The sequence below is a fragment of the Chroicocephalus ridibundus genome, chromosome 8 (genome assembly GCF_963924245.1).
Source record: "Chroicocephalus ridibundus chromosome 8, bChrRid1.1, whole genome shotgun sequence".
NCBI lineage: Eukaryota > Metazoa > Chordata > Aves > Charadriiformes > Laridae > Chroicocephalus > Chroicocephalus ridibundus.
The window spans coordinates 35,191,560-35,219,132 of record NC_086291.1 but is presented as its reverse complement, the minus strand read 5'-3'; the positions used below and the strand labels follow the sequence as shown (position 1 = coordinate 35,219,132).

Here is a 27,573-nt window from a genome sequence, read left to right as displayed (position 1 = left end):
CCCTTGCCAGGGCCACACCTGGGGCAGCGCCATTGCGGTCTGCTGGGCTTTGGCCCATTTCACCCTGGCTCAGGCGCCCGTCTGGGGCCAGCTGGAGCGCGATGACTTTGAGGGGTCAGCCCCGCTTTGCTTACTCCCTACACCCGCCGCCCCATTAAGTCACGGGTCACTCTACAGCCCACAAATCAATGCCAGCTTCAGGATGTTTTTCCGTCACCACAGGACTAGGGAAAGGCCACTGGCTCTTAATAACTGCTTTAATAACAACTTAAAAAAATAAATAATATGCAATAAATAACACTATATAAAAGAACTCTCTGTATTCTTTTATTCAGAACTGCTGAGCATTTTCCCTGCTCAACCCCACACATCTCACGGGTGGAGGGTTGAGGGGTGGAATGGTGTCACACCTCCAGCATGAGTTGCTTGTCCTCTGGCAGTCACCATCCTCACTGCAGGGCTGGAGAAGGGGATAGATGGGATGATCCAGTGCCTTTGTATCTCCAGGGCTTGGTCCATCAGAGCCCAGCACCGCGATCATGGCTCCTTGCAGCACCCTGGCATTGGCCAGTCCCCTCTGGGAGGCTCACGATGCTGAAGGGGTTACGACGAGGTAACCTTTAAATGAACAAATTTAATTTCTGAATTACAAGCTCCAGGGGCTGCTCTCCTTCCCAGCGAGGTTCTTGGCGCTGAGAAGGGCAATGGGAAGGCAGGCTGGAAGGGCACATCGACAGTCGCTGGTTTGGGATTTGCATTGAGCTCGCGCTGCTGGCTTGGTTTCAGCTGTCACATGCTATTACTCATGCCTCCTAAGGATGGCCTTTACATTTGTTTGGCTTTTTTTTTTTTTTTCCTCTGAAACTCTCCAAATTATTTTTCTTGGTTGCCTTAAAGGATTTTAAGAGACTAAGCGACAGCACGCTCCCCAGCCCTCGGCAAGGCAGAGGCACCGGAGAGATTTTGGGGAGGATGGCAGGGTTAAAGACGGTCATGGAGCTCACACCCTTCTGCTATTTGTGCAAGTCTCCAGGCGAAAGCCAGTCCCATTGGTCCCCAACACCACATTTTGGGACTTAAACAAGAGCATCAAGGTTAATACATCTCCCTGAATGGACTGGGGAGACAGCAATACCTTTAAGAGTAGGCAAAACTGGGAGAGGAAAAAATTAAGCTGCCTCTCTCTGCCTTTGCTCATGCGCAGATCAGAGGCTTTGGGCAAGCAGCTATCACAGATGAGATTTTTCTTCCTTCCCGCTCCCCGGTGAGCTGTTTTCCACCGCAGGCTGTAGCAGGCACGTTGCACACACTCACTATTCCAGGCAGATTAAAAGAGGCTACGATGGATGCATGGAGTCCTCCCTCAACTGAAAGGTTCATGGAGCCCTCCGAGATGCTTGAGGTCCTGGAAGAGCTGGAACCACCTTCACCCCCTGCACTGCAGATCAGCCGAGGAAAGTTTATGCTTTTTTTCTTTTTCCCCCCTCATAATTTATTTCTAAGAGATGTCAAAAAGCTCACTTTTTCCCCTCACCTAAGCATTCTTCATGCTGCTTGATGTTATGGGATGAATTCTTGTCCTGCCCCTGCTAAGTAACAACAGCCAACCATGAGCCAGAGCCAGACTTAAGGTGTGAAAGTTAAGCTGGAAAGATTTAAAACAGGTTGTTGGCAAAACCTACTCAACTCAAATGGCCTGGTAACACGTGGAGCAGAGTAAGAAGTCTTGTCTTCACCCACCCAAACGTTTTAATTCCTTTATGAAGACATTAAAGCCTAGAATACCCAAATACTGCCTTGTTGTTGAACAGAGATAAGGATGAGAACACCCTCGCTTGAAGAAACCATTTGCAGCTCACTGAACGCAAAACTGAAGCAACCTATGCGGGGACAAGGGCTGAAGTGCTTTTCTGAAAGGAAGAAGATGTAGGCTCTGGTCCTTATCTGATGAACGCTGCTACAATTCACAGCTTCGCGTGGTCTTAAGCCCACCTTCCCACTAGCCAAAGCCCTCAGTTCCTCAACATTTGAAGCGGGTGACAGCTCCTACAGATGCTCTGTAATAACCCTACACACATGACCAAGCACAGCAGGCGGGCTCTCCACAGCTGAGGGGAAGGCAAACCCCTCTCGGAGAGCAAGCGAGGGGGATTTGTTGGCCTCAAGAGGTGAGGATGGCCTCAAGAAAAGGTCTTTGCGGGCGGCGGCAGCGGGGAATGGCGTAAGGCAGGATGCAATTACCTCTGCTGGACACCAGGGTGCCTGCATGTGTGGATGCTGCCGACACACAAGATGAATTCTTCAAGGCAAATGCCACAGTGAACGCTCTACTTTGCCCTCAGACTGCTGCACAAGTCCTTGCTGGGTATTCCTAGCCTCCGAGAAGCTGTGAGAAAGGAAAGAGCACTTTCGAGCACGGGAGGAGTCAGATTTGTCTTCCCAGTTGTCCGCTGCTGTCATTATGACCTTCCATAGTTAAACAAAATTACCCTAAACAAACAAGGCTATAGTGCTCGAGTCGAACGTTGGCATTAGCAGCTGTCCACACTCACTGCGGAAGAGCTCCGACATATTGATATTAATTTAAATTTCCCCTTGACCATCATTTTTGATTCCCTCCAGCTCTGAACTTCTTTTTAGTACTAAGGCATGTTCCTCCTACTCTTCTATTAAATGCTTTAAAATTAATTAAAGAGGCTGGCTGGCCAGGCAGGGTTTTAAATTCCCTTTCTCAAAGAAAAATCTGACTCACCCAACACCTCTCGCAGGGACACGAGCGCTGGAGGCAAAACCATTCTGGGGCAGCTTCCAGCCAAGGGCTTTGTAACCTTGTTCTTTCAAAGGAAGAAAATGAGAATAATGACTGTAAGTGCGCAACTGGAATTAATTTTTGCAAGGAGAGCCATAAGCCCTGGAAAAGTTTCCCAGAGGGACTCAGGAAATCTCCAATTCTTGCTCAGTTGAGTTGTGAACATCTCCAAGCCCTGGAGCAACCTCATCCAACTTTGAGGCAAGCCCTGTTCTGGGCAGGGGGCTGGACTGGAGACCTCTGGAGGTCCCTCCCAAACTCAGTCACTCCCCGACTCCAAAAAGGCTGACAACACGATAGGGACCATTTGTTGAGGAGGTGACTAATTAAAAAAAATATTGAGCAAATACTGTTAAGATCACAGTTGATTATATGCGACTTAATATGTCAACTGCAAAGAGTTACCTGAAGGAAAGAAAATTAAGGGGATTAAAATAAGACACGTACCACTTGTGACAAAGAGACAAAGACAAAAAATGCCATCAACTTTTGTTTATGAGCTGCTGTGTTTCTAATTAGGGCCAGACACCAAATTTGCATTTTATCTTGATTGAAACAGAATGAAACCCAAAAAAAAAAATAAAGGCGGCCAATGTTAAACTGTTTTCCCTGTTTAATTCAAGGACTAACCTTACAGCGTTCAAAATAGCCATTTATTTTCTTCTGGTTTTAAGATCTCGGCTTTATTGGAGTGATTTCAATTTAAAACACAGAGGACCTTCAAATGGTTGGAGAGAATGAGGTGACCTGCCAACCAGCGGCTGCACAGCACGGAGCAGGGGTACAACAGCAGCTTGCAAAACAAGTTATTAGGCATCGATAAATAAAGCCACAGGCTGAGGGAAACCCATGCCTGAAACCAGGAGAAGCAGCAAGAGTGATGGTCATTGCTCCTCGTGCCAGCCAGGTCTTCACTGGTTGAGAAGGATGCTTCACACAGCCCAGCACAGTAACCCCAGCACCAAATTCTCTTAAAATTCAGCAAAATGGGAATCAAGCTAGTGCTCAGTGGGATGCATCAGCAGCTGTCAAGACAGAAGGAACCGATTTCATATGGCAGAGACCTGCATCTTAGAACAGGACCTAGGCAAGCGGAGTCTCATCTCTGGTTGCTCTCACCCTGCCACTGGCATGCCAGAAACCATGGAAGAAAACCAGCATGCAGCATCTGGGGGCTATCCGCACCTCTCTCGAGCTGTCCATTGGTCCCCACTGGAGAGGACTCTCCAGCAACCAACAGCAAGTTCAGTGTGTCCCACACCCTTCCAGCCACAGCTGTTGGTTGAAGGCGCATATAAGTCCCCTGTGGCCCCACTGGAAACAGGCACCAATGTATCTGCCCCAACTCTGCTGTAAGGCTCCATCCCTGCTCCTTTGTTCGTACCCACGAAAGCATCTTTGTTTTTCTTTTCTATCCTGTGACCCAAGGATGTCAAAGACCTTACCACCTTTCTGGGAAGATCAGAATCAGGCATTTAACACCTGGAAGATGTGAGAGACCTTTCACATGCCACCATCAGTTACAGCCCGAGACTGCAGCAGGGCCTTGCCTGGCTGACACACAGAGAGGTCCGAGCAACCTCAGGCTCAGAGGCATGAGGGAGACTATGCGTACCATGAACGAACACAGAGAGATTCTGTTTGCAAACTGACACACTTCCTACAGGTATCACTGTATACATTGCACCTTTGCCACCCGCAGCTAGGGAAAGATGCTACGACCACCAATTCCACTTTCAAGCTTAATGAGTTCTGGCAGCAATCCTGACAGCTCAGCATGACTGCTACTCACGAAGACCGTCTGCACCCTCTTACCCATCCCTGCTATCCTGCCAACAAAGCAACAACAACTCTTAGCATCATGGTTTATTCCCCCTCCGTATGTACAATTAAGTGTATGCATGACCATTAAAAATAAGGCTACTTATATCATGGCTCTGAAACACATCACAAACCAACTCCCTCCCCTCTCTCATTATAACATTCAAAACACTTGGCTTCCATTGTGTGCAGAGAGGGGCAAACGCAACCAAACCACACAGGCAATGAAGTGGTGCAGGGCTTTGGTAACTGGATCTAGAAGCTTCCTCCTCTAGCTGAGATAGTCAAACACAGCCCGGTCAGAGTGCGTGCATACGTGTGAGATCGTTATCCCACGACATCTTGGTGAGGTCAGTCCAGGTCCCAGGCAACCGCATGTCCCCTCATCTCAGCATGTTGCTGGTGGCAGGCAGAGAGGCCCAGGCTTATGTGGAAGGAAGGACAACGTACTTCTCTCCTTTGGAGCTGCCCCTTCAGATCAAGGCAGGGGTGTAAGGAGAGGAGGAAGAGGAAGCTGCCCTTCTCTTCTTGATGACCAGAGGACTTCAGTCTCCAGAGGTGTCAACTTGGGTGACATTTCTCAACATTTAATGCATCTAAAAAAAAAAATAAATCAAAGGAACAACTAAACCATATCATTATGGGATCTCAAAGCAGACTGCTTGCATGTCCAAGTGAGGCATAGAGACTTTCTTTTTCCAGTGGGGATGAAGGAATAGTCCAGATGAAGGTAACGAGATATGTGCAACTGAGGACAGCCCTGTGTGGTCCTGTAAGCTCCCTTCCCAAGTAATCTGTTCCCGTATGCAACAAGAGAGAATCTTCCAGCTTCAGCTTGTGGCTCAATACATTTTATTATTCCTTTTTGTTTTTATTTAAAAGAATTTGTTTTCCTGTCATAAAAATTAGACAACCATACCACCACCACCAGCAGCAGCAAAGTCTGTGGAGTTAATGTTGATGGCAGACAGTTCACTGGTGTTTCCAGTGTCTCAAAACGTCCCCGAAATTCCATAAATGGAAAAAAACCCAAACATGATGATTTTGGGGAGGAACATCAAGGTGGTCTTGGTTTCTTGTCCCGCTGAGGATCCCAGATGAATACTGTAGCATATCGGCAGGACCAAGTACCTCATGCCTTGAGAGAAAACCCTTCATACCAGCTCCAGTACCTGATTAGTAGGGAAGACGAGACGTTTAGAACAGCAATTTATGACATTTATTATCTCCTACATCAGCATATAGATCACTAGGACAGGATTGACCCTTCTGCCTACACCCCTTACCCTTTATTCACCAGCATGCAATAATATCACACAAATGGGATAAGCACTTGGCAAGCATCATGATTTTGATGTCTGCTTGTGCTAGAATAAATAATGGCATGAAGCAAAACCATTCCCAGTTGTCTTATTTCTGCACATCCCAATCAACCATCTCTTGGAAATCTTGTGATGGAGATCAGAGATTTTGTCTTCTCAGCCCTCTGTGGTCACATTTCCCTTGTCCATGCTAAGATGGTGCAGCAGCCTCTGAAGACATGGTCTAGAGATGGCAGAAGAAAAGTAACCACGAGGGCTCTGACCTGCAGAGGCATTTGCACAGCCAGTCTTAACCCGGCGTGGTGTTACTGGGGAAAGCTTCAGCCCACGGGTGCTGGCTGGTATGGCATCTGCCCCTAGGTTGGAGTGGGTTTGTGCAAACCCAGTCCTTTCACAGACCATCCCACCTTCCGCCCACATGCTGCCAAAGGCAAATGGGAATAACAGAGTTCCGACAGCCCTGGCTGTTTGCACATTCCTCCGTCTACCTTCTCTCATTAACAAGTAACATGCATAAGCAAAACCTCTCCTCTCTAATCACTCTTTCTGCTGCTGCTGGCTTCACTTCAAGATATCAAAAGCATCTGTGCATTTTACCCGTTTTACTAAGAAGGAAGTGACCAAAGTAATGAGCAACCAATTCCACAGCCTGCGAAATAAATAGCCAATGAATGAGAGGCTACAGCACCACACACTGCAAAAGCAGGAGTAACCACGCTACTCATGGCCTAAAAAGGAGGGGAAAAAAAAAAACACCCAAAAAAACCCTCAACACACAGTCAAACACAGACCACTGTGGTCTCCATGCGTTTTCTGCTTTTTTTTTTGTGAATTTTCCGGTCTGGCCCCAGAGAGCTGCTATTGTCACAGGGATGCGAGGAAAAAGTCAGGATGAGGACCTCAGCTTCATGAGAGTGCCAATCCAGCGTGTAACTTTGCAAACAGCAAGTAAACCCCTTTATCAGCAGCTACAGAGAGCTGCCAGGGCTCTGAGCTGCAAGTTTGCAGTGTTAACCACCAAGCCCCAAAAACACGGTGGAGGTCAATGTTGCTGGGGACAATCCGGGATGGCATCAGACCTGCGGTTCTCCAGAGGATCAGCACCAGCCTGGATTTGTGTACTGGTTTTACTTGGCTGTCTGATAGCCATGTAAAAGAAGGACAAAGTTCTTTTCCATATCACTTGACATTTCATGTATAGAAATACATTGAACACACACTCTGGAAGGCTTTTAATTCAAGTTTTGAAAACCTGGCAAAACACTGGCTTCTTGGTGCACAAGGAAGACTGTTGCTTTCACAAAACCCTGCACTAACAGCTGCTGTCTGTTACAGCCAGTCTAGGCACCAGAAGCAAGCAAAGCAAGGGAACATCCCTGCTCATTTCAAACGTTGCTCCAGCTGGGTGCACATCAGGAGCTCCGCTTTCAGCTCTGCTGCACCCTGTGTTGGCAGCAGCAGCAGCTACAGGACGGGCTCTGATTAACGCTGGCAAGTTATCGCCCAGCCTCCACTGCCACAAGAACCAGCACGAGCCTCAGGAGATGCTTGTGCCAGACTACGCTACCGGGACCCTGAGGAGCAGTGGAGGGACAGCGAGCGGTGGAGGGACAGCGGGTGCTGGACGGCTGCCAGCAGCTTTTTCTACACCTTGCTTTAAACTCCGTTTCATCGCTGGTGTGCTGTCTGCTCGCTTCACCGTGTGCCAGAGGCAAACACATCATTTAAATTACAAAGTTCTACAGTTGGGATGACCTCCTCTAATGGCTTCTCCTAGCTGTACAGTTTCTCTGACCTCGGTCTTTACTCACAACAGATTCAAATGTTTAAAGAGGAGATGTATGAAATAACTCACCTTAATTGTACCCTGACTGTTAGCAGCAATCAGCACGTTGGACTCCTGGAAAAAAGAGGCACTATCACAATCTGGCATTGGTTGTTTGTTGTTGTTTTTTAATTTTTTTTGGAAGAAGCAGCAGAGAAGCAGCAGTTGTTTTTACCTTAAACATTAGAAATATATATAATTTTAAAGGAACTGAACTCTTACCATTTCCAAGATGTTTCGGAGGCTAAAAGTCTTTATAGAAAGTTATATTACCTTGATGAATTAGAAAGCAATAATCCTTAGTGCTTATACAGAGCTCCATCTCCAAATCAATTTACAAATATGAATTAATCCTCACAGTCCCCCTGTAAAGTGGGCAAATAATAATAATCGTTTTCATCTTTTGGCAGCCTATGCACAAAGGTCTCCAGCCCTCTAACTAAACCGACTAATCACCATGACAAAACCTCTCCTGTTCAGAGGCCACGAAACCTCTCCCCCAGCCAAGAGGTTTCAGACAAGTAAAACAAAGAAGAGATTAGAGAGCAATAGCAGATACACCCAGTTTGGGAGGGAAGATAAACAGAGAGGGTTCCAGCCCTGCTTTATTCAGAAAGGCAGCATCTATTTATCTCCTGCCAATTGATGAAGTTGCCTTTGGAAATACCCTGGTTGTCTGCAAATTAATGGTCTGCTGCATTAGTCAAGCAACCCCCAGGCAAAAACTGGGTGCCAGCTGCAGACAGGAGACAGCCTCTACCCTTCAAAACCACATTCCCGATGTGACCAGCAAGGGCAGGTGCACCCTCCCAAACCAAGATCATTCAGACAGAGGAAAATCCAAAGGAACGGTATGATGTCAACAAACCTAAAGCACATAAGTGCTGGGGACTCTGGCCACAACCCTGGAGATGCTGAGGTTGAACCACTTCTCCTAGACTGCTGTCCTGAACGTGTCCTCGCACCAGCAGTTGTAGTGTACACCGCCAAACCACCTGCTGCAAATGGTTTTCTCTAAAGACAGCTGATATCTTCTCTCAGACACATTTTTCAATTTCTCTCTCTGCTGCCATCCATCCCCAGACAAACGTACCGTAATTATCCCATCACTTAACACATGCATTTTTAATGAAGTCAGTGACTAGAATACAACCTGCTCCAAAGGGCGCAGAAAGCCAGCTCGACCCAGCCCCAACACGGTCGCATGCTACCTTGCCGCGACGTTCAGGACTTTGCACAGCCACCAGCTTTGAAGCAATGGGAGAAAAGTCCTTTTCAATGCAGAAACCCACTTATCACATAAGAGTAGCCTTGTGGTGGACCGCTGGGCTAATTATTATAGATAAGACTTGTTCATCCTGGTACAATCATTAGGGGATTAGTTAAGACTCCCGATATTATCTCACCAATGATCCTCCAAGTCAAAGCTCCTGAAAAGAAAGTATATCCTCAAAGGAAGCATATGCTCCAGTTTCCATTAATTTGGTGGCTAAAAGATTTTAATCCTGTGAACGACCCAGCTTCTGGTTAACAGCATTAGAATTGAAACTCACTGGGGGGAACGCAGATATAAATGTGATTTGGGGACTAAAACAAGGACCAGGATGCCTGATAGGATTTTGGAGGCAAGGGAGAGACACCGGCAGCTATCTAGTGAGCAGTACAAGAGAGACTTGAACTCCTGAGTACGTATGATCCAGGGCTTGAATAATTCCTGTTTGCACTGTGAGTGACTGGTAGTTCATCCTGCTGCTGCAGTCTGCTGGGGTACCACTGTAAATGAACTCTGGTTCAATGAACAGTTTTACCTGCTAAATAAAAGAAAAGCGCCAGAGGGTAATATACTATCACTCCCTTGTTCTTCAGAAGCTACTGGGTTTTTTTTCAGCAGGGTCTGAGCTAATCACCCGCTCTGCTTCTTTCATCCACAACCACGGGACGCAAACGGGAGCAGACAGCAGCAAAATTAGTACCAAATCTGTCATTGAACAAACAGTGACTTGCTTGTTAAGGCACTCTAGCACTGCTTCCCTGGGAACACAGCTAAGTAACTTGTTTTTAATCGTCTAAAGAAACAATTCTCTTCCTTTCGTGTTGCCTGTATAATTACCAATATATTCAGCACATTAAACACCGAAGCAAGCCATGAAGTTGCTTCGATCTGTAGGTCTGTAACTCACAACAGCTGCGCGAATGTTGAACCAATCCTTTTGCCAGGACATGGATGAATGGAGTCAGCACTTCCTCAGAATGACAGAACCATAGGGTTGGAAGGGACCTCTGGAGATCATCCAGTCCAACCCCCTGCCAGAGCAGGGTCACCCAGAGCAGGTGGCACAGGAACGCGTCCAGGCAGGTTTGGATGTCTCCAGAGATGGAGACTCCACCACCTCTCTGGGCAGCCTGTGCCAGGGCTCTGCCACCCTCAAAGGAAAAAAGTTCCTCCTCATGTTTAGGTGGAACTTCCCATGCTCCAGTTTGTGCCCATTACCTCTTGTCCTGTCCCCAGGCACCACTGAAAAGTGCCTGGCCCCATCCTCCTGACACCCACCCTTAAAGTATTTATAAGCATCGATAAGATCCCCCCTCAGCCATCTTTTTTCCAGACTGAAGAAACCCAAATCCCTCAGCCCTTCTTCATGAGAGAGATGTTCCAGTCCCCTCAGCATCTTGGTAGCCCTTTGCTGTCCCCTCTCCAGCAGTTCCCTGTCCTTCTCGAACCAGGGAGCCCAGAACTGGACACAGTACTCCAGGTGCGGCCTCACCAGGGCAGAGCAGAGGGGGAGGATGACCTCCCTCCACCTGCTGGCCACACTCTTCTTGATGCACCCCAGGATGCCCTTGGCCTTCTTGGCCATGAGGGCACATTGCTGGCTCATGGTCATCCTGTTGCCCCCCAGGACTCCCAGGTCTCTTTCCACAGAGCTGCTCTCCAGCAGGACAGCCCCCAACCTGTCCTGGTGCAGGGGGTTATTCCTCCCCAGGTGCAGCACCCTACCCTTGCCCTTGTTGAATTTCATAAGGTTCCTCTCTGCTCAGCTCTCCAGCCTGTCCAGGTCTCTCTGTATGGTGGCACAGCCTTCCAGTGTGTCAGCCACACCCCACAGCTTTGTGTCATCGGCAAACTTGCTGAGGGTGCGCTCTATCCCCTCATCCAGGTCATTGATGAATGATGAATATATTGATGAGGACTGGGCCCAGTCCAGAGACAACCACTATAACCACTTAACTGGCAGAATACCTATTTTCCCCTACTGCACTACCACAAGCATTGATATATCTCAGACATGAAAAACAGGGCATCAGCATCCATTGTGGTTGCATGTTTTACTTTACCATAATCCCTTGGTGTTTCTGTGCAGGGCAAAAAGGTCAAGATGCTGGAACAGGTTGCCCAGAGAAGCTGTTGAGGCCCCATCCCTGGAAGCGTTCAAGGCCAGGCTGGATGGGGCTTTGAGCAGCTTGGTATAGTGGGAGGTGTCCCTGCTCATGGCAGGGGGTTGGAACAAGATGGTCTTTAGGGTCCCTTCCAACCTAAGCCATTCTATGACTCTATGCCTCCCAAGTTTGTTGTCTGCAGGAGCCAGAAACTCCCAAAGCAAAGGCAGGGGGTATGTTGGAGACCCACCCCGACTGCTCTGAAGAAATCTGTTATTGGAATGTCTCTTCTACACATACACCTCCTTCCATAGGTGGTTAGGATCTGTAGCCCTTCTTGACAGCAGAGGCAGAAGGTGCCAGCTGCCTTTGCTAAAACAAGGTTGAAGAAAAAAAAATAAATGAACAAACACAGAAAAAAATCAAGAGATGATGCTTTACTGCCTGCCAAGCAACAGCACTTTGTTCCATGTGGCTGCTAATCTCAAGTATTACTGCACCCTGGTGGAAAGCCATGGACTGTGTAATCTGATGAAATGCGGCAACCTCTCTTCTGCACATCAAGGCAGATAAGGAACGATTGTTGGAGACGTGGCATGGCGCAGTTGGGTCCCCTGTGATGAGATAACATGGCATCTCAACAATCCTGGGACAACCATGAAATTGACAGGAGACAGCTTAAGAGTTGTGGTCCTGTTAAGTCAACAGAAAAAGAGCAAGGCTCTGGGGATGTCAAAAGCATGCATCTTTTTGTCTCTTGGCATTACATATTAATTTAGAAAGATTAATTGACAAACATAGGTGCACCTCAGGACTCTGTCAAGATGAACAGAGTGTGCAGGTCCAGAACAGCTCTAAGATGCTCCAGAGCTAAGTCCTGTGCTAAGACTTACGAAGAGGCTTCCGCACATGCCAACTTTTTCCTCAACTGCAGAGACAGTATTAAGGGAAGTCTGAAGGACAGTTCCTTGACATTGGGAAGGGCTTGCCTCCACCACAAATCTTTGTTATTGCCTACAGACTGGATGCATATCTACATAGAGGTAGGCATTATGCAAAGTGAAGTTGTAAATCAGTCCTGAGAGCAAAGACAGACCGGACAGAAGCACCTCGGTCCCGAACCTGACACATCTCCATCTCCTGGATGTGGCACTGGATGAATACGTCTCATCCACGCACGGGAACTTAGGAACATTTGCCCTCGGGATTTGAAGGGACTTCCATTGATTGTGCCAAAAGAAGAAATTTCTGCAACGCGTTCTTGATGGCAAAGAAAAACAGAATCAAATTTAGGACCTTCCTGAGTAGATGAGCTACCTGCTACATTCCATTCACCATTCAAAAGAATTATTCACCCGCTGACAGTTGGGTTTTGAAGCACACTGATCTCCTTCCCTCCTAGATGAGCTCTGCATTTGGATGGCCCTGGGGAAGCAATTTGTACAGGGAAGGAAGGGAGGAGAAGGAAAGTCTGTCTGACTGCTGGTATTCATGCAAGAGCAGTTGGTATTAAGAGAATGAGAAATGCTCTGGATGCGAAGCTTGAGGATACTCAGCTGAACAACTGAAAATTGTCAGAGCTGCTTCAGCGTGACAGGGAGTAAAAGGCAGCTGAGGTTGTAGCTCTTCCACTTTTCCTTTACACCTTTGTGCAAGAAAACTTTGGGGGAGGAGGAGCTAAATGAAAGTCACTCCAGACGGACAGCTGTTAACACACACATCTCCTTAGAGGGACACACACTGATATTTGTATGGACTCAGCTCTATGGGGCAAGTGAAGGCTCCAGACAGACGCTCTAGCTAAGCAGTAAACCTATCCTCCCAGTAACTGCAAGATTCATCTTTCATCCCTCTTCACTAATAAAGAGCCACCGTGGATGGCCACCTGCAGCCGCAGTACTCCAGGAATTAAGCACTCCTCTCACCAGCAGGCTTTTGCAAAATCACAGCCAAGTATTTTATCATTTTCCTTCCCTGACACAAAATAGAGAGCCTATCTCCAAAGGGGCTCAAAAATAGTCAAGGTGAACACAAATCACTCACATCCTTTTTTTTTTATGCTTTAATATAATAACTGGTGAGACCATTCCTCCTCTCTTATCCCACTTATATCAATCCTTAAAGTCAAAGTCAGAAGTTCACACCATCCAGTGCAAGTTTCCCTGAAGGAAAAGCTGGAACGTGGCCTACGCAGAAGGAGGAGCCTGGATGCCGGCTTTGAAACATCTTGGTCCCTCTGTTGGGAGTGAAACTGCGAATCAGAACATTTATGTGTGAACATAACCTACACTTTTATAGTTTGTCTGTCAACATGGTAGTTTTGCAAAAGCTAGTCTTACCAGGAACAGTGTCAGAGTACTTGAAGGCTGGGAATGGCAGCGGGTAGCTAACAACCATGGCTTTGACCACACAAGCCAACACATTAAAAGATGCAGCAGCACTCTGTGCTGTTGGCCCAACAAAACTAACCACAAAATAAACTTACCCAACTGTGCTTCCTGCAAGGCTCACGCTGAGGAAGGAGGAAAGTTTGGCTACAGGAGAAATGGTACAATGTGGAACTTGTTTCTTACTTTTCCCACTCTCCCCTACCTTACCGGTACCAGCAATAACACAATGGGCTGAAGACATTGTTCGTTAGGAGAATTATTAAGATGCAAGATGCGTCTCTTCAAATAGCATGTGCACTCGTTCATGTGATGGACTAGAAATCGTATCTCGGACTTTCATGGTATTATAAATAATTACAGGCCATGAAGTTTGTGCCTCTTATCTCACCTTTTCTACGCAAATAAAGCATATTCGCTTCAGACTTCCAGTGTTATCATCGAGGTAAGCATGAATTTTCTGGATTTTCCGCTAGGTTTCTTCTATGGATTCACATTTAGGATTCTTAAAGATCTTAATTTAAATTAACTTCTCACCCCAGCAGACATTTTTGCCAACGAAGGGCTGGTTCATCAGCAATTCTCTTTCAAGCAGATAGACTCACAGCCAACAAACCCTGAACACTTGCTCAAAGGAACTAGAGCCTAATTAAGCAAAGTCATTGGTACAATGGGAAAATATACCGGGTGAGAGAGCTTGCATGCAAGTGGCCATTGTCTTATGTTATTTATAGGCAGAATATAAGTATATAGTTGAATTAAATCTAGTGCCGTTTGCACAAAAAGCCCTTTAAGAGTAAACCTACTCATTCCTTACTGAAGGGGCAACTATTACTCAGGTGCTGGCTTTTAGGACTGAGCTGCAGACCGTCCGCAAGACATATTTCACTGAGACTTTTCCCACCGACATCATGCACGAAGGCTTTTCATACATCAAGATGTGCACAAGCTGTTCCCCAACAGACCACCACTGTTTGACTGATCTTCATCTTATAATTAGCAGATTCTAATAGCTTTTCACTCTAATTCCCCTGAGAACTCCAGTTATTTCTTGATGCATTTTTTTCTACTCCTATTCAGACCAAACTCAACACAAGAAGATGCTGTGTAACGGGAAGCTCAGTTGCTATCACATATACCCAGGCCTCTGTATTCACAGCACATGGGTGCCCAGGGGGAAGGAGTCCAAGCCTTGCTCCAACGTACACACTCAAATAAGCAGTAAGCTATCTTCTCAGCCAAGTGAGAAATCACTTTTTCTTAGCATGACCTTTCTTTTCAGCATGCAGCTCTCAAGAAAACAAGCTCAACCAAGTAACTGTAGACCAAGCTAGGGGAAAATAAAAGTATGCATGTGTATGGTGCTGCACAAAGGCACCAAGTTGCTTGTTTCTACACCATCTTCTGAATTCCAGATGGAAACAGAGGCTAGTGAGACTGATGGGAAGAAGGCAAAGAAAGCTCTGCTAAGGCAGGAGAGCAAGTGAACAAAGCCCATCCCAGGAACTGTTGATATATTACAGGCGACCGCCTCAGTAATTCAGTTGTTCTGGAACAAAACTGTTTTTGGTGAGTGCCTAATTTATTTAGAATTCGAGATGAGAACAACTCATCAGACACTTATTCTGCATCTCCTGCAAAGGGAAGTACACAGCTCTAACAGCTGTTGCGCACTCCCCATCAGGGAAAGTGGGGAGACGTATGTTAAAACCAAATTATGTTGGCATTAACCCCCCTCCCCCAAACAGCAAGTCTTTTCCTCCTCTATATGTGGGAATATTGAGCTCCACTGTCCGTCTACTTGTGACAAGGTCGCTAAAGCTTGTTCCTATGGTCATATATCCTGGGATTTCAGATGCTCCCAGAGGAAGTAGCTAGGCATTATTTCAGTGAAAACAGCTTTCAGCATCTATTCTCTTAATACTTAAAGTTCCCAAATATTCATTTGGCAATTCTACATAACGTACATCACTTGACAACTGCCCAGCCCAAGATCTGCGTTCCTACAACTGATACATTTTCCTCCTTTCTTGTTGCAGTCAGTCATTACCTCATGCTGGAGGTGATGAATTTAATCTCTCCCTAGCCAAGGTCACGTTGCCCTGCCAGTCAGTGCTGTATCTGGCAAATTCAAGCCCTGAGATGCTGTCATTATTATCGCTATCACTGTTGCTTACGATTCCCTTCCAAACCCCAATCAGAAACAACATGTGGATCTGAAGAAATGGACACCAGTCTGCATGAGAGTATTCAGAAATATGATCTAAATCTGGTAGGTTTAGATTTTGATTTTGTGCAGACTAATGTCAAGCCATCAGGGATCGGAGCCATAAACCAAAATCAGTAGAACGTGAAAAGCCTTTTCAGTCCAAGCTACCACAAATTAGACAGATGAGCACTCCACAGCACAGCCTACCACAAGCGCTACACAGCCCAGTCCTGCAGCACAGCAAGGACCCCCACTCCCAGCTGCTGCACTGGGAGGGAGTAGATGCTGGTGGGAAACTCCTGCAAGATGTTAAAAGACATCTTTTCCCCACGCTTCCCAGCTCCTTAGTCCTCTTTAATTTACAACACCCTCCTTGCCCTACTGCGAAGGGCAAACTCCAATTTAAGCCCTGCTTCATGTTTAGTTGGTTCTCTTACGCCTTTCTTTCACACTCATGTGTTTCTCCCATCCCTATTGCCTTCTCTGTTCTTCTTCCTTATCCTTTTTGCCAAGTCAGTGCTTTCTCTTCCAACTCAAATGTACCCAACACTCCGCAGTTGCTCAGTTCCCTCTTTCAAATCTTCTTCACACTTGAATCAGCAGTTCCCTAGTTTGTGCAAGAACGCTTTCATCTTTCCCAGACCATCTGTCCCATATCCTTTGGGGCTTTGTATTTGTGAGATCATTGTCCCTCGCATAGCATCTCTCATCAAAACCCTCCTTTCAGCATTCCATTTTTGAGTTTCAACTGCCTCTTCTAAAGCACCGTGTACATCTTCCCACCTCTTTCTCCCTCCCCTTTTGAACCCACCTTTGAAAATCCTGCTTACAGCACAGTTTCCTTTTCTTTGCAACCCTTTTGCTTCCAACATGGTAGCACCAACACCAGCGTGCACATCTTCCTTGGGTTCAGAAAGGTAACAGATGATGGCTAGCCTTTCTCTCTGGTCCCAGTAGCCAATCAGCCAACTGTACCTGCCACCACAGGCCACTTTCTTTTCTTAGCTCTGTACTTTTAGATCCCTGAACTCATTACTGCACTAGGATGACATTTCTGTTCCTCTGGTCCCTGCCGGGCTGTCAACTACAGCTCATTCCCGCCTCAGAAACATCCGCCCAGATGAAAAACAGTGGATAGAAGAATAAAAGGAGGCAGAAGCCTTATGGTTAGGGACTGAAACACCATGTTATTTTCTGGGAACAAACTGCTGCTGGGCCAGGAGCTTTCAACAGGAGAACGTGATCCACATCTGCAGCCTTGCAGACACAGACATACCCCAGATATCCTTTCTTTCATGCTTTTTCCTGATGCACAAGAGCTAATACCACACATCAGCTGCTGTGCTGAACTGGAGCACAGGCCTCCAAAGGCTGACAAACATTGGGCTAAGAGGGATCACTGCTAGGTGACACATCTCCTGTGCTCTGTAAAGCTCAGAACGCTGTTGATGTTACCAGTGTCTTCCCTGGGCCAGGCACTAGAGTTCATATTCTGTTATTAAATCAGTCCCCACGTAGAAATACCACAAAATAAGCTGTTAGCTGGTCCAGCTCCTGCTTCCCTTACTCTCCCAGTGCCATTAGTTTCAGTCTCTAAATAGCTGAATGATACAGGCTTAAAACTGACCCAATCACCTTGACGTTAATGTTTTAAATTATTAAGTCTTAGTTCCGTAATGCCAATACATCATTTATATATGCACATTTAATTAACAGTCCAATCAGTAAAAACAACGTAGCATTCGCACAGCACACTTTATCAGAGGAACCAAAGACGCATTACAACATTAATTAAGTGTAACAAGTGTCCTGGTGAGGTAGCTAAGTATTATCCTACTTTGACATGTGGGGAAACCAAGGCAACACTCAGTGGATTTGCCCAAGGTTAATCCAGATGTTCACAATGAGGAGCTGAAGAGAAAAAGCCGGGAGAAATACCACCAAGATTTTCTTAATAAGCATTCCTTTTCTGAACTGGAGTATTTACTTATTTGCTGATGAGAAATCCGTTCCAGCTGCGTTCCTCTCCCAAACAGACTAGGGGCACAAACCACTGCCATCAAGCATGCTAAAAATCAACCCTGAACTGCAACAGCCTGTCAGGTGAGGCTGAACGCACTGGGTCCAACATGATATCCAGCCAAGGGTTCTGAAGAACACTTAATGACCTTTCCCGCTCCCACAGCTCACAGCTATGCACACATCTAAGCTCATGGGATGCAGGACGCTTACCTAGCAGCCATAGGTCCTAGACCTACATCAGTATCTGGTATCTCCCAAGTGTTCCAACAACTCACCCAACCGCAGGAGAAGAGTAAGAAATTCCTGAACACCACCAACTGCTCACAACACGCTGAACAGTTACGAATCTTGGAACATATCAGGTGTCCCAGTATCCTCAACTCTTCTACAAACCCATAGCTTAACTAGTCTTTCAGGCCACACAGAGCCCATCCTGCCACCTCCTCCTCCCTTCCCACATCTAGGAGATGACCTTCACAGTGGTCCCAGACAACAATGGCACCCACACAACCATGGCAGCTCTGTTTGAGGATGTGCTCCTCCGTGCCTTCAACCTACAGTTCTACATCCAGCGCTTATGTTTGCTTCTTGGTAAAGAAAAAACACTGGAGCCTGGGATTCAGGCTCTAGCTGGCAGCCAAACTGATTTGCCCAAAGTATCACGGATGGGTTTTTTTGATAGTGCCTGGCAGCCATCTAGAATTCAAGCCCAACAGCTCATACTGGGGCAAGTCCAGCCTTGTTTTTTCCAAAAATCATGAATTCTACTCTGTATGCAAATTACCTGCTGTGGAAATGCTTTAGGTTTCCCAATTATCATGTGATGAAATGATGCAGACCTAGATGATGCCCAGTGTCAGTCCCCTTAACCCAAGTGTGTGTGTCTCAGCAAAGCTGGATGGATTTTTAGAAGTTCTCACTGAAACCAGGGGGAGCTTATCTCCTCAACATCTTTGTCAACTGGATCTCTATGATTAAGGCACCTGAGTATGGATATGAAGTTGGTGTCATGATGGTAGGATGCAGAGCCTTCCTTCTCCAAGCAAAATGACGTACAAAGTGTTGCTTACATAGGAGTAACCACAAAGTCACCAGTTCCTGTACAGCGTTCAGTCTGAGACAGGGTGTGCAGATGATTAAATAACACAGAATTCACCTAATTAAAGCAAGAGAGAGAAAGACTTGGCTAATATTAAGGTATTAAACCTACCACAGGGTTAAGACAGGGCAGATAAAGCCCCAAACTAATGTCTGGAGAAAGAGGTCTTGCAATGCGTAACTGGTGGGAATATGTGCTGTCCGGTGTTAGTGGGACAGGCTGGGAGAAAACCCCACCTTACTAAACCCTTCACATGCCATTGTCTCCTCAAAGCAAAAGTGGAAGAACAATTAACAATTAATGCATTACAACCACAGATGGTGGCAATCAATAATGGAGAATGGGTTAATCATAGGAGGTGTCAGGAATGACAGAGAGCGCTACGCTGAGTCAAGCTGGCTGGGTCAGCAACAGGGGAACACTTGTGTCAGGAACTCATGAAACGGCTGATGGACTGATGAAATCAATTTATTTAAAGCTGATAATGGATTCGTACTCTGCTACTGTTAATTTTCTACAGTTTGGCTGTCAACTCTTTGGGGCAGGAAGCTGTCACTTGCTATCTGTTTGGACAACACCTAATAAATTGGATCTCCTGCCAATCGTCACTTCTTTGCACTGTCCTAAAGAAAACCACCTCCACCTCTAAGACTGGCCTGACAAAAAGATGCAAAAAAGGGTCACGTTAATGCGACTTGAATTCTGACATTTCATTTGTATGCTTTAACTGTAATAACATCCCTTGAACATACCCGTGCATTTTTAAGTGGGATCCCACCACCAAACCAAACTCTGATACTACAGTATCCCAAACCAACCAACTTTGAAAGTTCTGGACATATATTAAAATCCTGAACACTTCATTAACAGGTCCTGGAATAACGTTGCAGACAGACTTGACTGCTCAGTATCTGTGAAACACATTAACTATTCCGAATGGTTTCCTCATGCCAGCTGGAAAAGAAGGATTCACTGCATCTACAAGCCTTCTAATCGTGTTGCTGGATGGGCCAGAAGTCTGGCAGCCACGGAAAGCAAAGCCTTATTTTCTCTTTAAACCAGGAATAGTACATTTACTACCAACAGGAACAGAATAATGGGTTTAAGTATCAGCGCTGAGGGTATTGGCGGGGGGGAAACAACAGCACACGTAAGATGCTGCATCTCCAGCAAGAGGCTGCAGGCAGGGAGTGCCGGGGACTGGACATCTGCACAGCAAGCAGAACCACAGCAAGAGGAGGGGATGTAAGGCACAGCAGAAGAGCAAAAATATCTCATCCCTGGAGGCTGCTTCCACCCAAAGGGCTGCAGCTGCTTGGTGGTAAGAACAGAAGAGGGAAGGGTCCCTGCCTGCAAGGTGGCACAGCATAACCTACTACAAGGGGGGGAAAAAAACCCCCAAACATATTTCTTGTATTTTCTATGTGACACATATATATGTGTGCCACAGAAGCGAAATCACCAGGACCTGGTGAGATAAAAGAAGGGACAAATTTTTTCTTGCAGAGAGAAATCAAGGCACAAACAATAACATTAGCATGTGTATAAACTTAATGAAATTATATCTATACTAAAGCTATTTACAACATACACCTATTTGGGAAAGAGGACTTTGATTTAAGGAATGGAAGTTTAATTAAGGTAAAACAAAACTTTCCATTAATCTTGAAAGAATTCACAACCTGCTGCTCTCCTTCAACATCCAATTCAGCTAATACTACAACAGGATCAAGCGCAGCACTACACACCTGAAACCTCCCACAACGCAGACAGGGCCAGGCAAGCTGTACCAAGCCAGGTGGCATTCTTCAGTCTTGAGAAAGAGGAAGCTTTCTCTCCTCAATATACTGCTTCAAAAAATGCCCTGAGTGTGGTGGACACATTTTCACTAGCCAGAGTATGCAGGAAAATTATGAAGGAGAAGAGATGTTGATAAACTTGAGATTGGCGACAAAAAGTGGCTAGAGCTTACACCTGCGGGCAGCAGGTTTTGATGATACCTGAAACTGCATTTAACATCACAAGCACAAGTTTTCCCCCTGTGCATATTCAAGTCAAAGTTTACTGTCTTTCGTTCCTGTGGTACAGGGTAATCACAAGTAAGGACCGGGCAGCAGAGCTGGGCGTCCTCTCACAGCCAGCAGAACTCTCTCTTCTCTCACAGCCGAGAACAGGGTCAGAGCTGGCATGGCGTATGATCAGCATGATCTCCACAAATCCTTATCATTATGACAGTACATAAAAGGGAGCCAAACTGGACTTTGTGCTGGGTCACGTCTGCAAGGCTGTCAGGAGGAGAGAGCAATCTGTCATTTGTACATGGGAAGAGATGGCAGAATCCCTGATGTTGAAGCCCACAAGCCATTTTTGCGGGTCAGTTTTCGAAGACCACACTGCAAAATGTGATTACCAAATTGTATGTCTGATATTGAAAAAGACAGTAGAGTAAACTGAATTTTAGTAAGGTCTGATTGTACATAAGAGGTGAAGAATTTCATTAAACAAAACCATACAGTGTACAGATGATACATATAAGGTTGCTTCTCTAATATGCTACTACTGATGCTTTCTCCATTGTATTTGGGAAGACAAGGGAGTGGAAAGAGAAGACAGCTATGCCTTACATATAAAAGAATGTTAAGAGTACAGCTTTATAGCTTTAGCACAATAAATGCAAAGCGTGACATCTTCCTTACTTTGTTCTGCTGAACGAACTATTCAAAAGATAATAATGAACTTCCCATCATCTGAAGGACTCAATTGTGCTCTGCTGCTCGCTTCCCTGATCCCATCCATCTAAAACACTCCCAAATCCACAAGGACAAGCGAAACCAGCAACAAAAATGCACCTGAGAAATCAGAAATCACTGGGTCATTCAGCTGTTGAAAAGCATTTTAGATTTAAAAACAAAGGATGTAAAACAACCTACCCCACCAAGGACTGAGATTGAAGTCAGAAGAAAAACATAGGATGTCTTTAGACAAGTTCATTGATTTGGGGGGAGGGAGGAGTAATCCAAGTTCTTACAACTAGAGAGAAAAATTCCCTATTCTTCCCTTCACCTTCCACTTTCCCTCTCCTTGACTTGCTTATTCACCTCCCTGCAACTTCCCCTCCCCCAAGAAATACCAGGAGGTAACCCCTGAATTCTAATTGCATTTGCTATTCTCTTAAATCCCACGTATTTAAATGGGCAAAATTAGCAGGACTTGCCTATCAGGCATTCTCCACAACACTAGATGAGAAGTCACCTGAAGCTGGAAGATGGGCTTTCTTTTGTTTATGGCCTTTAAATAATTCAGAGAGAGGAGTTGTCAAGCTGAATCTGCAAAGCTCCCTTGACTTTGGGCTTATGCCTTTAGACTGCCTGCCTATTGTTTATAAAGACAAAAGGGAAAACATTATGGGGCCGTATTTCTGCATGGGAGGAGAGTCAAGGCCAAGAAGAACAAGGGCTGTCAGGACAGAAGGCATACAAAACAAATGGGAAAGCAAAAGTATACAGTAGGTGAAATGCAGATGTACCAGCAACGCAGCATGAGCAAACTGCCGGTTTTGTTGCGCAATATGTGCGACAAAAAGTACCAGCGCTTTCTTACGTAATGTGATGTCATTCTTTAAAAAGGAAAACCCCAAATGCAAACGGTAGCTTTAATTAGCAATTAAAAGCACAACTTCCCAGATACACAGCTGTGGTCACCTCTCCCAGATCTGTCTCACTCCTGCAAACCAGTGACAGTCATCAGGCAGCGGGCCAGCACTTAATAATCATCCCAAACCTCAGAGAGCGCAATTTTATCCTTTCTTCCTTTTTTTTTTTTCTTGTCTCTTTGGGCAGACAAAGATTTAGTGGGTCCTTCCTGGGGACACCAACAAACCACAGGCAATGGCTCCCAGCATCCCAGGAAGTTCACACACTCCAAGGTGCTTTTTGGATTTTATTTTTTTTTTTTAATGACTCTGGGGCATGCACAGCTTTGATGGGGTTCTGCACAGTCATTTTCAATTAAAGCTGCAAACCTGGCTTTAGAGCAAATGACAAAGGTGATCAGAGGGCTGGAGCACCTCTCCTATGAGGACAGGCAGAGAGAGTTGGGGTTGTTCAGCCTGGAGAAGAGAAGGCTCCAGGGAGACCTTATAGCGGCCTCTGGCATCTGAAGGGATGGGGAGGGAATCTTTATCAGGGAGTGGAGCGATAGGATGAGGGGTAATGGTTTCAAACTGAAAGAGGGGAGATTTACATTAGATATTAGGAAGAAATTCTTTCCTTTGAGGGTGGTGAGCCCCTGGAAGAGGTTGCCCAGGGAAGCTGTGGCTGCCCCCTCCCTGGAGGTGTCCAAGGCCAGGCTGGATAGGGCTTTGGGCAGCCTGGTCTGGTGGGAGGTGTCCCTGTCCAGGGCAGGGGGGTGGAACTAGATGATTTTTAAGGTCCCTTCTAACCCAAACAATTCTATGATTCTATGACCGTTTCTTGAAGCAGCAAGAAGAATTGAGAGGGAAGGGGAGCCACAGGACGTGCAGCCCTGCTCCACTCATGCACATCACTCCAACCAGAACGTAATTACCTCTACAGCCAGTTTGCTAAAACTAATGAGGACTTTAAAAAAAAGAGCATTTTAATACAAAACTCTTATTACAGTCTTGCTGTAAACTACCAAGCTAGTTAACTCTTGGTAATTATACTTATCTCTGGATGTGTCAGACAGAACCCCGCACAAGGGCTGTCCCCATGTGGTGGGACATCACATCTGGGCAGCAGAGCTGCTGCCAAGGACACTGCAGGAACTGTCTTGGCACATTACAGGAAAATACACGTATATGGAGGTGAACGATCTGGTTTAGTTGGCTCTCCTATAGCAGACAGAGACCTCCACTTTGCTCTAGGAAGACTGCAACGGTGGACAAAACATGTTTCTTTTGCCCACAACCGGTCCCAGCAGCTTCCAGTCTTACAAAATGTCATGATAAAAACAGCCTTTTATTACACTATCCTGGGCTTCTAACCATATCAAATTCTAAATGAAATATGATGCACCGCATGCAAATAAGCTAAAGAAAAGAGGATTCAAATAGGAAGATACAATTAAGTGGGTGAGTTTAACTCAGAAGGTCAAAATCATTCTAGCCAGAAGAAAGAGATGTTGCACAGGGCACGCACACCCCCAACCGCCCTAAATGCAGTCCCGACGGCTCCTTTCTTACTTGCTTGGTGACTGCCAGCTAACAGCAGGGCCCGAAGCCGCAGCTCCGTTAATAAGTACCTAAATCTCCTGGCCTTGAATATGCTCCTAAACTCCAGAGAACAGCTTGCCAACAGCGTGCTGCCTGCCAGCATTCCCACAGCAAGGCCATTAAACAGCAAGCTACTTTTTTTTTTTTTTAGAAATAATTTAACTGTGGTACATCCATCTGAAATAAGCATCGCCAGCTCCCAATGGTATTGATCAGAGCCCACTCTCAGGTAGGAGTCCTGAAATGAATTGAGGGGTCAGTGAAGCTCACATGTCATAGCTTGGACACCCCTTAAAAGCAGGATTCTGTTGTTAGCATCACTGCATTGGCAATGAGCACTTGGGGCTGGCAGGGGAGCGGTGGATCATGCTGTGGCTCTGCCGGACACACTGCCCCATGGGCTTGGGTAGCTGGAGCCTGAGCTTCTCCTCCTCTGGGCTCCCAAAGAGGAAACAAAGCTGCTTTAAGGTACTTAATTTTCTGTTCTGGCCACTCCACAGACTCAGCAGCAGCTCAGTTAATGGCAGCTAATGGCAGACCTTTAAGCCATCAGAGGCTTTTGCAGGTGGAGTGCGCCCTTCTTGTTGCATGCCAAAATAATTTCTAGCTAACACACTACACAGATTTAACCCATTCCATCCAACGCCTCCTAACAATCTTATTAAAAAAAACCAAAAAAAAACCCAGAAAGCATTTTACTTTCTAAAGTGCCAGCAAATGAGGAAAAAGCATCCTTCTTCATATGATCTACTCGCAAGCAGCTCGTGATTTCTCAGCACTGCAAGACCAAAAAAGGCTTTCAATAAAGTGAGATCTGGGTAATGTTCTACATCACTGTTTAAGGACAATTCAATCATCTTTGTTCTGGATTAAGTCTTGCTCCCGATTAATCTTAACAGAGCAATGAATAGGAAATCCATGACTCAGGAAGTAGGCAGATTTTATCTTTAAACCCAATTCACAAGTAAAATCATCTCTCTTACAATGGATAATTCTGCTGCTGTTCAAGTTATTTTCACATAGTGGGTATAAAAAAAAAATTATCTCTAGATACCTCAAATTGAAATGACTGTTTTTAACTCTCCTTGTCATTTTGAATGCATGCAAAGACTAACAATACTGTATCAAAAAGAGCAGCTCAACAATCAAGAAATCCATTAAGCTACCAACAACACTAATAGCAAAAAGGGAAGTTTAAAGAGACTCAAGCATATAAAGAAAAAAAATAATGTAATTTTCCTGCCCAGATTATAGGAGCGAACAGAACCCCCTGTGTTGCGACACAGCACCTTTGATTTTATAATATCCTTCAGCTACATAAATATTAGAACACAAACCCGAGCTCTGCTGACAAAGGGTGAGGGAAGACAAACAAACACTTCTGGCATTGGACTTTTTTTTTTTTAGTTAATCTGCTTCATCCTTCCTAGATTTTAGATTGTCTTTCTGAAGAGATGCTGCTGTTGACTCACTCCTCAACAGAAGCCACTGAGCTGAAGCCCGAGCGTATGGCAGGTAGCCGCTGCTCTTCTCTCAGCCTGATGATGTCTCAAATGTTCCAGAGCACAGATGGTGAGAAATACAGGACAAAACACTGTGGCTATAAGAAAATAAAAATAACTGTCCTCTCTCAGGACTACACAGGACTTATTTCTTGTCGAAGCAAGCTCATACGCGCTGCTACAATCATCAACAGAAGAGCTCCTGTGAAGAATTCACAATCATCTACTGCCCTAGCAAGTGCTTCCAAGGAAGAAAGAAATGATAGTATAAAGAAATGGCCTCTGAAAAAAAGCCGCACACGCAGCACATACACAGTATGCATTTGTCTGGATAAGGAGAGACAATAGGGTTTGGCATGCGTCACATTCGTTACTTCACTAACTTTGATTTGTAGTCAGCTGGACTCAGATTCCACATTCATGTTACCTGAAATTCGTACAGACGCCCCAGCCTGGCCAAGAATACACTGGTCTGCATCACAAACCCACCTCAAACCTGCTCGCAAAGGAAAACAACGGGAACTTCAAAAATCTGTACAAAAGTAAGTTTTCATAGCTCCCCTCCCCACTCCAGAATGGGAAATTCCCAGGTTCATGATGAACAGCAAAAGACAAAGATTCAGTGACTGTGGTGGGGTTATGAGGAGGAGACTGTCCTTGTCCCTGCTTCCATGTTCAGACAACTGCTCTTGGGGGAAAAACAAGGAGTCTTAGGAGGGGAAGAAGAGGGATGGCTGCAGAGAGGGGCTGAGTTTGCACTCAAGGGTACGCTGCAAGAGCAACAGCCAAATTGCATCCCTTCACCCTGTAACCACACATCTTACCCATTTACCCAAAAGAAATCTGTAAAGAGCTATTTTTCTTACACAAACATCTGAGCATCAGCAGAGTGATTTTTCACAGTGTGGATCTCTGCTTACTTTTGACAAGGTTAAACATATATATTCGTCAGTTTTGAAACAAAGAAAACTCACAAGCTCCCAGTGCAGGCTGCTGCCTGCTTTAACACTAGAAGAGAAGTTCCACAAGCTGCTAACTTCTGTTTTACTTCAGATTTTCACACATTTCCCAACAACTTAAATTTCTTCTTTTGCATCGTCAAGCGTGAACCTAACGAAAACAATAAGATGAATCCTTTTGTACTAAATAAGGACATTTGTTATTTCACTTCCAGCTCATTTTCTCTCTTTTTTTTTTTTAACTCCTGCTGGCCCAGAATTATTTGAGCGAACATGCAAGTTGTGAAGCAAGGCGCACACAGAAGCGCTATTAACCTCCTATTTTAATGAAGGATATTTCACTCTAAACGAGTCAGGACATCCCTCAAGCACACACTCCCCAGACTAGACGGGCTTGCCATTATTAGGTGGTCGGAAGAAACTTGGCCAGAGCAGCCAGCTTTGTAGAAAATCTTTCTTGGAAGAAAAAGGCAACGAGGTCTCAACTGACCAACCTAGAAACTAGGGAGAAAAAAAAAAAAAAAATGATGTATGCCTGATCTACACTGGGAAACTTGGCTAGCAGCACTGAGCCTCTGCCAGCATGGGTAGTGAGCAGGAATGCAGCTTCTCCTCCTCCTGCTGCAGTTCACTGACATGCTATCTGCAGATTACAGGTAAAAGGAACTCTTTTTTTTTAATTGAATGGATCTGAAACAATCTTTCTTCCCAGTATATGTAATATTGTTTATCTTCCCTCCGGTATCTCTCATTGTTGTAAGTAAATGGGAAACAATGCACTGTCATCGGCCAGTTCCCCAGGCTGACCCAGCTACATCTCTCTGCTTAACTTAATATTCACTTAGACATACTGAAGTAAAACTAGAAAATCCAGTACTGCACCAAACAGCTCACTCCTCTCCAGCTTTAGCAACCAGATAAGAGTTTCGGCAGAGATTACGATATACAATAAGAGATGTAATTGTCTGAAGCAGAGCTTCCCTCGCAGAATTCAAAGCACCTCGTGC

General features: G+C 45.5%; 1 protein-coding gene and 1 non-coding gene across 4 annotated transcripts in view; both read right to left on the bottom strand.

The window, feature by feature from the left end:
- Window positions 1-288: 288 nt before the first annotated feature.
- Window positions 289-27,573, bottom strand: part of COP1 (COP1 E3 ubiquitin ligase) — a 137,255-nt gene continuing 109,970 nt past the window's right edge. For all 3 annotated transcript variants that reach the window (XM_063343118.1, XM_063343120.1, XM_063343119.1), the window contains 2 exons: window positions 7,808-7,852; window positions 289-5,802 (listed from right to left, as the gene is read on the bottom strand). In XM_063343118.1, coding sequence (XP_063199188.1) covers window positions 5,785-5,802; window positions 7,808-7,852 — 63 coding nt within the window. In that variant the 3' untranslated portion in view covers window positions 289-5,784. The remainder of the gene's footprint in view (window positions 5,803-7,807; window positions 7,853-27,573) is intronic.
- LOC134520255 (small Cajal body-specific RNA 3) lies at window positions 23,687-23,821 on the bottom strand. Its single transcript, XR_010072399.1, has one exon. It is a non-coding gene; the product is annotated as a small Cajal body-specific RNA 3 (non-coding RNA).